Here is a 14368-nt window from a genome sequence, read left to right on the forward strand (position 1 = left end):
AAAGTAAGGCCATTTGGTCTCTCTCCAGTCAGGAGCGACTGGAATTTGTCCTGCAGCCAGCAGCAACCTGACGCTTAGACAGGAAGTCAAGTGGGTGTCTGGTCCAAACTTAGCTCAGGGGACAAGGCATCCCAATGTCTGGCCAGTTACCAGCTGCTTGCTGCTGACAGAAATGTGTGACTGTAATGACACCCCATATTTTTTCTAATTGTCTTTAGTCATTTCAATTTTTTACATAGCAAAAATTCCTTTGCATGTTGAGGAAGTGAAAGAAAAACCTTCTTCTGATTAAGTGCTTCCTAATATTCTCATTGTTGCTAAAAAGAGAACTAAAACAGTCCTCTATTGTTATTAACAAATATGAGTAACAAGGGAAAATATTAAAGGCACAACAGTTTTATGGCCCTACAGACACAAACTAGCATTATTATGCAATATGCAAATAACATACCTCTTCCAGTATGATCTTATATATTATATGTATCAATGGCATCCAGAAATAAATGCTTGTGTTAGTCCTAATGTCAGAAAGTTGTGTCTATTAGTTGCTCAGAAGATAAAGTAATAAAAAATCTTGTTATATGTCTGTGATAGTAAGAAGAACTTCCTATTTCTGTAACATTTTCTTCAAATGATCTCAAAATCCTTTACAAATAATGATGTTTCATGATATCCTGCTAATATAATTTTTTCTTTTCATTTACTTGATTTGAAGTTTCCTGAGGTGGGTAGAGAGAAATAACTGTGCTCCTGAACAAACACACTGAATTTTTCACCTTTGTAAAACCCACAACTGAAGTGCAACCTGCTGTCCCCGTGGGACTGTCACTGTGCCCCTGCAGAAGGATTTTTTGCAGGTGCCTTGTCAGCAGAGGCAATATTGCACAGGCTTTGCTCTACTCTCTTCTTTCGCAGTACTGATTTATTCCCTGGCATGCCACAGGAAACTGTTCTGAAGCATATCTGAAAATTATGTGAGGTTGCAGACAAGTAGTTTATCCCTCCAGTAATGATTACATTTGCTGCTATTGACAGTCACACCAAAGATTCATGCAGGCAAAATAAAACACTTCTTTTATCCTTTCAGTTAGATAAATCATCCCCGCAAAATCTCTTGTTATTAAAAAAAATCAGCTTACAATACTGTGCTTGTTCAGGGTGTAGTAAACAATAAATAACTGCAATTCATGTGCACATATTTTTTTTTATGCTTGTCTTGGTGCTGCCCTTCCCTCCCATTATCCCCACTGAATGTTTAACTATATAATGCCTAGAGAACCCTGGAAAAGTGATCAGGTTTCTCAGTAGTGCAACTGTTTTTCCTCATCTGGCATGAAGCATTGCTGTTTCTGAAAGGAGCTTTCCACTTGCATGGTCTCCTTTCATCTTCTACTGCAGGCATCACATGTAGCCATGACTACAGGAGCGGTCTCAAGAGTGAGACATGGCAACTCCCCTTAGATACCAGCAAGCCTGGTTATACTTGTGGAGGGGCACACGGAAATCTCCCTCCTGAGGAGCTCTGAGTCAAGAGGGTGTTTGGGTGTTCCATAATGTGGGCATTTGAAGCCAAACCAGTTGCTTCAGCCTTTACAGCCCTGTGTGGAGGGGCAAGCTTGTCTTCATGTCCCACTTGCCCCTTCTCTGAGTGCCGCTGTGTCCCAGGGGTTGGGAGAGCAGATGCCGTAGGCTGGCGACTACTTGTGCTGGATTACCAAAGAGTGCAGGAAGCTCCTTATTCCTCTGCTGAGGTGGCTGCTGGGGGATGGGATCAGGGAGGATGAAGAGAAGGTGGGGAAGGTTCTGGAAGGTTCTAGAAGGGAAGGTTCTGGAAGGGAAGGTTCTGGAAGGGAAGGGAAGGTTCTGGAAGGGAAGGTTCTGGAAGGGAAGGTTCTGGAAGGGAAGGTTCGGGAAGGGAAGGTTCGGGAAGGGAAGGGAAGGGAAGGGGTTTGCATGGCAGAGGACCTCTTATGGCCAACACCTCCAGTGTGACTACATCATTGCAGCACTTCCCAGCTCCAGCAGGATTCCAAAATCTCTGTGTACCTCTGCTGGCAGCAAGGGCCCAAGCAGTGGGGATGTGCAACAAGCATTTGGAGCTGAGAAGGTGGTGTCTGCACTTATACATGTTTCTGGGCTTTTTGTTACCGCAGGCTCCTTCCAGTCTTATTCCTTGGAGTGAAAAGCCTCCGATGCTCACCTGACCTGACCTGTTCCAAATTCAATTGCAGAGATACATCCACATGGATGCGGTCAGGCTGTTTCTGGGCTAACCCATGTAGGTGTAACATCAGTGTTCCAAAAAGCTTTAGTTACAGCCAGGTCCTCCTCTCCTTCAGATTTCATCTGTTAATAAAGCAACTAATGGTTCCCTGTCTCCTGTTGGTAGGCAAGCAGTTGGTTGTACAGCACATAGTTCTGAAGCATTGTGGACTGTGTGCTAAATATAATTAGTATTTCACAACTATTTATATTATATTTTTTTATTTATTAATGATGTTAATCAATATTAACTTGCTGTCCACTAGGATATTATTAAAACAGTAGAGTGCACAACCAATTGCCTCCATCAGTACTTAAAATGTGATTATGCTGCGGCTAAGAAAATTAGTGCAGTAAATGGACCCCGTGTTTGTTTCTTACAAAATAAAGAGGTGTCAGTGGGCCTGTTCATTATTTTGGGTTATAATTTGCTACTGATACTTAAGAAAAATTACGTATTGGAATTTCAGCACCATTAACTTCTATGTCTATGCATGCAAGCTTGTGTGTATTTGTATGATGATAATGTTTGTAATATTGTCAAATAATATTACATATTAAAAACAAACAAACAACAAAACCAAACATTGTCTCAAAGGAATTACTAACTTTAAAACACACCACATCTTTTTGGTTTCCAGTCCTGTTTTTCCCCTGATAATTTTGTTGAATAATACGTGCTTTCCCATTATGAACTATCCAGTAGGGATTACAAGATATACCACACATGTGATTTAATGTGGCTGTCAGACACTTGGCTATTACTTTCCCTTTTGCATTTTACTTCTTACTTTTAATTGAGCAACATTTAATGTTACATTACAATTGATTTATGTGGATCTTAATTGTGATCTCAAGTATTCAGGCTTAATGAGACAATTCTTTATTATTGATATGTAAAGTGTCTATGGATAGGTCAACTGAATGACATCCTTGTGATTAAAAGCAATAGTGATTACATTTAAGAAGTTAGCTTCATAAGTATGAATTTCTGTGTACCTAGGTTTGTGCAGTCCAATATTTACTAATCTTTTAGCTGTATTCCATTTATATATGCATAGTTTGAGAAAGAGAGAGAGAGAGATATAAAGGTGTATGTGTATGATCGATAATATTTATACACACATGTGAATGAAAACACATATGTGAGTAACTTCATGAGTCAGAATACTGATTAACAGGTAGCTTTTATATCTATTTTATATATAGTTTTTTATAACTATTTTATATAGTTTTTACTATATTATTATTGATAATCCAGTTAAGGCAGTTATTGCTGCTTTTATAAGTTTAAAGAAGACTACAATTAAAGGAAAATTATTTAGTGAAGTTATGCCAACACAAATTATGATCAAATCTTGTTGTATCAGAACTTGATTTTATGTTTGCTGTTTTCCATTTCTTTCTTCTCTACGCTGTGGAAGAAGTTCTAAAAGGTATAGCAAAAAATCCCTCAAAGCTATTGCTACTTTTATGATTTCAAATGCTTGAATTTCACAACTAAACTCTGTCTCTTTAAACAGAAGTTATTATAATGATATTCCTATGATTCCAAAGAGGAAAAATCCTAATTAAAAAATCTTGTGCTTTATGCAGTGGCAACCCTTCCCCCTGTTATTCATTACCTCAAGATTTGGGCTCTGTTTCCAGCATTGCAACATGAAGCCATTTTAGCTTGTACTGGAGCCTGTTGAGGTTCCAGGGGAGAGCAGAAGCTGCTGAACTGGGCTCTGTGCCTGCTGGGCTCCGCCCTCCACACCTCCCTTCTGCTGCTACTCCAGCACCTCCCAAGCTGTCTCCCAGCAGGAGCTGTTGGCTGTTGTTAATGCTTTCCTCCCAATAAGAATCTAGTCAACATTAAATCATCATGGTTATGTTTTAAATGAGACTGGAGATGGTCGCAGAAGGGCTGTATTTCACACCCATGACTAGTCCTCAGCAGAAGGAAAATTTGTCAGGGCCAGTTCTGATTCTTGATGGGACTATGCTAACTTCAGCTCTCAACAATTTAGAAATTCACACCTGTGACTTGCTTCAGGTGATAGAGATACTTAGTGTCATTGTGATCTGGTGATGCCATCTGAAAGTTTTTTCCTCTAAAACTTTGTTCATAGTAGGCGGTTGTATGTTGATTTGGTGACTGCCCAGGTAGTCTCTGAATCCTAGCCCAGGCTGTGAAACTAACGTACAGCATGTGTCTCTATTGGCCATATGTCAGTGTGTGTATGTATATGTGTGTGTGTGCGTGTGTGTGTGTGCGTGCATGTATGTCAGCAGCTGCTTGCTGTCAGGTTTGTCACAAATCCTGACACACAGGTAGGATTCAAAGAAAACTGTTCTATTCAAGAATCTGCTAAGACTTTTGAAGCAACTAAGTTAACAGGACCTCTTTACAGCAGGTCCTAGCCTTTGCTCATATGATGTAAAAAATAGTGAGTTTAAACTCCCCCGAGCTTATTTAAAATATGGAAATTTTGTCATAATTATGGAGAGACACATCTTGGTCAACTGTTTTGGCTCAACCAGTAAATAGTAACAAAATAATCTACAGGGAGAGATTTAGAAAAAAACCCATGGGAAATTTTGTTTTGGAAACACTGACACATGGTTCCTAAAACACTGTATGCTCCCTGGAACTCAGGTGCTCCTGACTGAAGACTACATTCTTCTCAATTCTTCACAGTTGAAGAACGATTATTTCAGGCTGCATTTCAGGGGATTCTGACACCATAACCACATTTCCATGGCCTTTGTGTGGAACAGACATCCCAGAGCTCCCAAAACCTAACCTAGCATGCCTCATGAAGTTTGGTCTGCACTGACAGGGAAATTCCAGGGATGGGACATCTGGGGATCTTTTCCATGTCCACAGCAAACACAAGAGATTATTGTGTGTCCTCTGCTCCTCTGCAGTTCTTGCCAGATTTGGAGATCTTACCTTCTCTAATGCCATGCTAAGACCCATTTCAGACTTTTGATATCTATCAATTTCAATGGCACTGCCCCCATTAACACCATGGGTGGATTTGGCCAAGTGCCTGAGAGGTTGGTGCTCATTACATAGAGGGATTCTGATAACATTATGGCTATACATTACCTGAAAGGAGGGGGTTGTTAATGCGTGATAGTGCCCTCAGTAAGAAACTATAAATCATTACTCAAGCATTCAGGTTTGCCTGTCATCAATGTGTCTGTATTGTTTCACACATGAAATAACACATTAAGATGTTGTTAGTGGATATGACAATCTATTCAACTTTCCTCCAGGGACTAGATAATGGCTTATGGATTTATTAAAACTTCTGATTTTGGCATCTATTATAACATGATGGATGAGTGGCATACAACAATGGTTTTTTGCGTGTTGTGAATAAAATGAGAAATAAATCCACGTAGTATCTGTCTGTTTTGAGAGTTCATCTCCAGCCTGGCCACGTTCTTTGTTCTCTGGGCAGTGGTGGGTTCAGGTATAAGTGTGCATGAAACTGCTGCTTTTTTTTTCCCTAAGAATTGCAGAGATGCTTAAACTTCGGGCAGGTAAGGGGACAGATGGGAATGCACTAATTCTGAGACTCCCATCAAGCAGCAACATATTTTGCTCTAACAGTGTGTCCATGATGGCATACAAATTACTGGACATACACATTATGTGGTACTGGTGCTGCATCGCACTGCTTCTCCCAATGTGAAAAGCTACTGTACCATTTTTAAAGAAGAAATGGTAGTCTCATGTAGAGACTTGACAAATTCCTCTGGATATTTTTTTTCTTCAGCTTTGTCATTTTGGGCTTCTTGTTACACAAGGCTGATACACCTTGAATTTCTATGTTCACTGAAATACTGTATAACAGGAAGCAAGTAAGAAACTAGCAAGTAAAGATCCTCATATTAACCTATGCTACCTGCCTTCCAGGTGGATTTTGATGATAAGCCTGACTCCTTGTTCTTCAGTGATGGGCAGCGAAGAATTGACTTTGTTTTGGTATATGAAGATGAAAGTAAAAAAATTACTCATAAGAGGAGTGATCGTAAAAAGCATAAGGTGAGTTATTTTTCATATAGTGGGTGTTAGAGCCATGGGCAAAAAGGACAGTGCCCTCAACCAGAACAGCAATTTCATTGCCTTACTTTTCAGAGCTGGGAAACTGAAGCCCATCAAACTGAGCAGGGAATAGGGCTCAAACCAGTAGATTGCTGTGTAAATAGGCAGAGCTCTGCATATCATCTCTGTCAGTGTGTTCTTGGTGACCTCAGAGCATCTTCCTGGGAGGGAACCCTTTAGGAGATTTGAGCAGAAAAATGCTGGTATCAGGTTCCTGGTTAGAACTAGACACCAAGTTCTTCAAACTGGGGCAATTTCTGTACCTACAGTAATTCAGTTAGATCCCTAATGGACTTTGGTATTAAAATCAGAGTATTCAGAAGAACCCAAAGGAGGCAGCTGACCAGAGTATTCAGAAGAACCCAAAGGAGGCAGCTGACCAGGTGCTCCAGATCACAGTTATGAGCACAGCTGCTGACATTCTGCCCAATAAAGTAGCTAAGTTCTTTATGGGAAATGATTGTACATTATGTTGCCACCAGAATTTCTCCCTGTACCACTCCTTCCCTTGACACTTCAACAGCTTGGCCCTCTCTAGAGACCTTGCAAAAAATTTCTGACTATAGCCAGTGACTTCTTGATGCTCCTTAGCAGCTATGAACCACAATAATAGATTATATTTAATTATTATTTTTTAATCATTTCATCAGTTCCACCAGTGGCCTACATTCATTATGGCACCCAGGGTCACAAACCCAAGCTATTTTAATCGTGACCTGTCAGAGAAATATACATCCATGAGATTGTAGGCCCCTTGGCACCTCTACTCACCCACCCACATCCTTCTCTGATTCAGCAGCAGTCCATGTTCCAGCAGCAGGTTCTGGTAGAGACAGGCCAGGACACAGATATCACTGAAAGCAACTCATATACAAATAATGATTTGCAGTTAGGAAAGAGAAGAGTAGGAGTAAAAAAGCCTGTAGCTAAGTTGGTTGATACTGATTACACAATGTTGTCGTTGGCATTAACGGGACAGCCATAAGGAATATCGTTTGCAGGGTTTGAGGGAGTCCTGCTGTGGGTGGATGTTGCATTCACAGGATCAGCAATAAAAATTAATTGAAAGAGGTAATTAGAAACAAAAAGCTGCCCCTTTGGAAAGAATTGTTTTTATCAATTAGCATTTTACATTTCTGTTTGTAATATTTGGCCGTTGCCCAAATGTATTTAAAAATATAATGAGCATCTTTTCCAAACAGTGATGGAAATTAAATGTGAGCAATGGAGTAGTATTTTTAGTGTAGCTTTAATGGTAGACATTAGCCAGAAAAAAACTATGAATAATTAGACCAGAAGATTGTGGGTAATGAGCTAGGTGCTTGCAAAAAACTTCACTTTTGAAGGTCTTAGTCCCACAAAGATCCACACTGAACCTGTGGCATGCTGAGGAAGAAAAAGCAGTCTACCTACATGGAACGAATGCGAGAACAAGAGCATATTACCCAAATGATAAGGTGAAGACTGAGTGGCTGGAGAGCAGTTCTGTGGAAGAGGCCCTGATGGTCATTGTGGAGAGCAAGCTGAACAGGCACCAGCTGTGCAGCCTGACAGCAAAATGGCCAACAAAGCCTATGTGGGCAGACGTACTGCCAGGAGAGTGAGACACATAACTGGTGTGACGTGGATGTATGTCAGAAGGAAGCTGAAAACAGCAGTGATATCAGTTTTCAGAGCCAGAGCTTTATTGTGCACAGAATTTGGAAACTCCAAATTAGGTTACTAAAAAATAGGAAATCCAGTGAAGTCTGTTCTCGTAGGGTGACATCCTCACATCACTGAACTCAGGAGCAAGGTCTACACTGGCCATGTGCAACATTACTGATCTGTGAAATCTAGGGATCAGGAGTGCAGTCGCTGGGACAAATTCTGTCTGATGCACGCACCACCCCACCTGACCACATGACATGGAAGTCATTTCAGAATTTAAATTATTAGTGGACATCTGTAGATTGTTTAGGTGCTGCACTTGGTGGTTTTGTATGATACTGAGCATACAGGAGTCCCCAAACACTTACTGAATTTAGACAGAAGGATTTGAAAATCAGACCACAACCTACATATCCAATTTACTGGATTAAGAGAAAAAAGGCACAGATCCACCTGTTCTTCTGCAGCAAGAGAAGAATCAGATCCTGGGATTATCATTATATTGGATTTTAATGACTTTCTGTCCTTTTTCAAAAGAATTGCATGAGTGTAACATTAGTTTATGTTCATTAGCACTATTCTTGGGAAAACATCTCAGAGGACAGAAGGAAATAACTAAAAGCACGGGTGTGATTTGGATAGTAAGAATAAATATATGGGACTCTGAAGCTCTCAGAGATGCACAGTGGCACTGTACTTCTCTCATTTCCATTTGCTTCTGAGATCTGGAGGCAAAGTCAAACTAATGAAATGGCAACCTTATGGAAGTTTCCAACATAATATATAGATCTGAAAGTTAGCAGGTAAGTTTCATATATGCAATTCAATTCAAACTCCAAACCTTTTTAAGATGGTATACAATTAATTTTGCAAGCACTAGCAAAAATCAAACTGCCAGAAGCAGACTCCAGAAACTGTACCTTGCAAGCAATTGAAATTCCTGCCCAAAACATGGTTTTTAAACCTACAATTTATGTTCCGTATTTATAAGGATAGGTTACTATCAGATTAGAATTTAAATATCACCAGTCTTTTCAAAAATGCTCCCAAATGCCACTTCTATCTTTTGGGGTCCTCAAGGAGCTCACTGTTGAAAGTCAAACGTTCAGGGGCGGAAAGGTAAATTCAAAATAAATCAATGCAGAGTGTCATTCTCATCCATCTACTTCCCTCCAACAGAAATATACAGAAAGACTGTCAGTCATTTAAGTAGGAATGTGGGCGAAATCTTCATTTCCAACCATGAAGGAATTTGTGCTTCACAGAAATAGACATATTTTTTTTCCAAATTTAATGAAAACTATAATTCTTGGAGAATATTACACACATCTTGTTGGGGGCTTTTTAAAGTACTTATACTGGGAACTTCAGCAGGGTTTCAGAAGTTTGTCTTCATAAACAAACGAACAGTTCCTGCCTCTAGAGTTGTTCAGTTCAGATAACCAACATAAAACAAAAAACAAACAAACAAACAAAAACAAAAAACACACACCAAAAAAACCCAATTGCTAAACAAAACAAAAATACGCTTAAGTAACTTCTCAAGCACAAATTGTACTTATCCCACTGCTTAGCATGTGTCATACCTGTGGTGAAAAAACAATACTTGTGTTTACAGAAAAAAGGATACCTCAATGCGATTTTATGTAGTGATTTGAGGCAACCAAAAATCCAAATATTACTTCTTTACCTAATGGAAGGAAGGGTGACAGAAGGATACAAACACAGATGGAAGGAGGGAGTTACACTGAAGTTACTACATACATTCATAGGACCAGAAATGGGTCTTTCCAAACAAGGTGACTAGAAGCCACTGTTGAGGACGAGGCTCGACTGCAGTGTTGCCAGTTCTGTGTGGTCATGGATCAGGTTTCAGAAAACCATGAGGCTGGCTTAAAATCAGAGAGTATCTCAGAAAATATATATTTGGAGTTCTTTGGGTTTGGGGGTTTTTTTGTATCATCTTTTATAGCATGTCCGGCTTCACATTTTTATGATTATCTTCAAGCATAAGGGAAAGAAGCTTACAGAGCAGAGCCTCTCAATCAATTAATTTTCTGATGCTGACAACTGAGACTTTGAGGACAGTTCCAAATATCATCAAAAAAACTGTGAGGGTTGGCAGCTAGCAGTGATCCTCTCCACTCCATTCAGCTGATTTCCATAGGGGAGGCTTTGAGCCCCATGCTTTTTCTCTTAGTGGCTGTGATTCATCTGTTGCCTGTCAGGTAAGACAGAGGTGGCTACTCAAGCACTCTTTTCTTGTTAAGATTTTTCCCCTGAAACCACTTGGAAATTGTTCTAGGAAACTTTTCTCTTTGCACAAAAGGAACTTAACGAAGATTTGAGTTGGCATTCTTCTGTCATTGTAATCAAAGCAAAACCTCCCTACCATTTACAAAACACAGGGGGAAAACTGCAACTGGTCTGCTACTGATTTCCAGACCCACAATCTTTTCAGTCTCCTCAGCTTGGCAAGACAATCATCAGACATTGAAAACACTATGGTGAAAGAAGCAGCTCCCAAGAGCTGACCCTTCTATGTGCCTATAATACTTGTCATTTACTTACACTCTGCTTTCACTTTCTTGAGACTATATATGACTATGCATCCTATTGTGTCTTAGTCTGTCAACTAGCCATTCAGTCATCAAAACCTGTATCAAGTTTAGATCAGCAACATTACCATGATTACTTTATTATCATAACTTAGCCTTGCAGGTGGCCGAGCAAAATGCTGGATACTAAAATAAACTTTGGATGGTCTCCACCTTCCAGCCTAATAAGCCATCACATCTATACACTCTATTCCCTAGTCAATGCAAAACCACTATAGACTCCTCTGGGTAGAAGTCTAGTTCCTCCATAGATCATTGTATGCATAATTCAATCATTTATATAAAATAGCAAAGCTCCTAATTAGCAAAGCCTCCCAGGGGCTTTGTTTCTCACTACTTGCATTAATGCATTATTAGAACCCTTAATATTGTCAACATTCCTCTAAGATTTTGAGGGCAAAATTAATTTTGGGAACTCCTTGGCATAATAAATTATTAAAGGAATCTGATAAAAAGATTTTAAAAAAATAGTATTAGACTTCTACAAATGAGAATTGAATCTATCTTTTTGCTATTTAGGAAGAAAATAAAACAGGTATTTAGCCCCCTGCCGTTTTTTATTTGCTGAAACAAAGCAGAAAGCAAGTTGAAATGTTTTCATGATTCAGTATTATTCACTTTAGAATGAAACACGTGAATATGGAAGAAACAAAGAGGTGGGATAAAATGGCAGAGGAGTTACTACTGGAGTAACAAACAAATCCTTTGTTGTGTACTATATATATTAATTTACTTAGAAGCCAAGACTGAACCTTTACCTTTGAAGGAGACTGGAGAGCACCATTACCTATGAAATATTGAAAAATGCAAGGAAATATGTTACTGCAAGGAAAACACTCATTCACATTGGGGATTCTAAGTTAGAGCTGTTAGTACAAGGAAGATAATTGGATGTATACATTATTGTAATGGGTTGACCCTGGCCAGATACCAGGTACCCACTAAAGACGCTCTCTCACTCTCCCCTCTGCAATTGGACAGAGGAGAGAGAAAAAAACCAGCTAAGAATTCATGAGTAGAGATAAGAACTGGGAGAGGTCAGTTACCGATTACCTTCACGGCAAAAGAGACTCAAAGTGGAGATAGTACTTAAATTTATTACTAACAGGATAAGAGCCAAAGAGTGAGAAATAAAACAGTCTTAAAAACACCTTCCCCCTACCCCTCCTTCCTTCCATATTCTCCCTCCTCCCCCCCAGCAGTGCAGGGGGACGAGGAATGGGGGTTACAGTCAGTTGTTGTTTCTGCTGTTGTTCAGGGAGAGGAGTCCTACCCCTGCTCCCGTGGGGTCCCTCCCACGGGAGACAGTCCTTGATGGACCTCTCCAGCATATCAGTCCATCCCTTGGGCAGCAGTTCTTCCCAAAGTGCTGTTCTGTGGGTCACTCCTCCATGGGGTGCAGTCCTTCACAAATGAGCTGTACCGATGTGGGTCCCCCACAGGGGCCACAAGTCCTACCAGGGAAAAACCTGCTCCAGGGTGGGCTTCCCTCTCCACAGGACACAGGTCTCCAGCAGGACCCTGCTCCATCCTGGGCCTCTCACAGGGTCACAGCTTCTTTCATGCATCCACCTGCTCCAGCATGGGCTCCTCCATGGGCTGCAGGTGGGTCTCTGCACCCCGATGGTCCTCTGTGGGCTGCAGGGGCACAGCTGCTCCACCATGGTCTGCACCACGGGCTGCAGGGGCCTCAGCTCCGGTGCCTGAAGCACCTCCTCCCCCTCCTTCTGCACTGACCTTGGTGTCTACGTTATTCCCATGTTCTCACTCCTCTCTTCCCCGGCTGCAATTTCTTCTGCGCAACAATCTTTTGTTCTTATGTATGTTATCACAGAGGTGTTACTATGACTCCTGATTGGCTCAGCCTTGGCCAGCGGCAGGAAGTCTGTGCTAGAGCCAGCTGGCATTGGCTCCATGGGACAGGGGAAGCTTCTGGCAGCTTCTAACAGAAGCCACCCCTGTAACCCTCCCCCGCCATCAAAACCCAGCCACAGAAATCCGCTACAATTATAAACTTATATATTACATATATATATACAATATTATTTATACAGTGAAAAAATATAAAGAACATTATATTGTCACCAATAACCAAGTGAATTAACAAGACATGGAGAGATACTTCCATGAAGAGTGCTACCCAAGTTTTATCCTGAGAAAAACAAGGAAGGAGAAAGGTGATAAGTATTGATGAGAGAAGAAAACAGATTCAAATATTTGGCTCTTCTTGTCCCTAACTTGAGTAGAAGGTGATATTCACTGGAAAAAAAAGTCAGAAAAGCCAAAAGAGATAAGAAAAATACCTTTTAACAAAATATGAAATTAGGCCATTGTGACCATTGCCACATGCAGCTGCTGCAGCTGAGAACTAACAAACTATAAATGGGGTAGGCTGTTCATATTAAGTGTTATAATTATTAATTCCAAGACTTGCTAGAGTTTTGGAAAAATAGCTTTTTCTTGCTTGGGGACTTAAAACCGTCTTTAAATATTCAAGAATTGGATGAAACTTACATGAATATACAACTGACCTGTTCCTATGGAAACTTCTGAAGATTTTTGCCCTTTTTGCTGAAGCGTCTGGGTTTTGCCCCTAGAGTGGATGGGCCTTGGGTTTAGTCCTGAAGACCAGTTTCCATGTACCTATCAAAGTTCCTAAGAGTTTATCTACAGGCTTATTTGCTGACTATGGTCCTTCACAGTAGCAACAGGCCTGGATCTTAAGCACGGATCTTTAAGCAGTTAGTCTGGCTATAGAGAACCACATGACAAAAAACTGGGCCATTCTTCTTTTAAGTTCCTGTGGTGGTAAAGCACATATAAACAACAAAGAAATTGGCCAGTGGCATGACACCAATCTGGGAGTAAGAAAGTAGTGTCACCAAGTTACTCCAAGAACCTCACTGCATGCCTAGCCTAACCTGGCACAGCTATAAAGCTATCAGACCACAGTGCATTGAACTTGTCTCCTTCCAGCAAACTGCTCACAGAAGACTTTCTAAAGGGCAGATTAATAGGGGGAGGGAGGCTGCTGTTAGTAGTTCAGTTAGTGATTAAAGGTGAAAGAGATCACAAGTTTCAGGGATAGCTTTCAAAATTTTCAAGTTCTTCAAAATCTGGGGCATGTTTTTACCTCTAGAAACTAAGAGGAAGAATTCTCCACAGTTACATTTGAGGGCAATATTGTATATCAGACAATCAGGATTAATTAGCAGGTAGGACTGAACCTATCACCACTGTAGCTATCACGTGGGCTATGGAGTTAACAACCCAATGATTCTGTGTTTTGGGAGGCAATTCCATTCTTTTATGCATATATATTTGCAAAATTTGGAACAGATGTTTTACAGTGTCCAATACTTTTTAACAGAGGAAGAGACAAGTATATGAATCAAACCTGATAAACAACGGCTTGCAACTAGAAGCAACGAGGTCGGTGAGTGCTCTTCCCTGTGTGAATGGCTGTGTCTGAGAGAAGAGCTGCCCCTATGGAAATAAGGAAACTGGATATATGACTTGACATGTAGCATGTCTCTCCTCTCAGGAGAAAAAGGCCCACCTTTTTTCTGTTAGTAGTGTCTTTGTGATCGGATGTCAAATCTTTTTAAACTTTATGTGTCTACCTTCCTCTGCAAAATAAAAGATGGGAAGCTGGGAGATTACATCATGAAACGGGGAGATTACACAGGTCATGTTTGCTCAGAGCTTGGAAGATAAAAATTACAGTCTGTGCCCT

At 40.5% G+C, this 14368-nt stretch overlaps 1 protein-coding gene across 2 annotated transcripts in view; it reads left to right on the plus strand.

Moving 5' to 3' along the window:
- The window catches only part of ANO6 (anoctamin 6), a 93375-nt gene that overhangs the window by 37366 nt on the left and 41641 nt on the right, over positions 1-14368 (plus strand). For both annotated transcript variants that reach the window (XM_032688515.1, XM_032688514.1), the window contains exons 3-4: positions 6176-6304; positions 14003-14068. In XM_032688515.1, coding sequence (XP_032544406.1) covers positions 6176-6304; positions 14003-14068 — 195 coding nt within the window. The remainder of the gene's footprint in view (positions 1-6175; positions 6305-14002; positions 14069-14368) is intronic.

This window comes from Chiroxiphia lanceolata, chromosome 5 (genome assembly GCF_009829145.1).
Source record: "Chiroxiphia lanceolata isolate bChiLan1 chromosome 5, bChiLan1.pri, whole genome shotgun sequence".
Taxonomy (NCBI): Eukaryota; Metazoa; Chordata; class Aves; order Passeriformes; family Pipridae; genus Chiroxiphia; species Chiroxiphia lanceolata.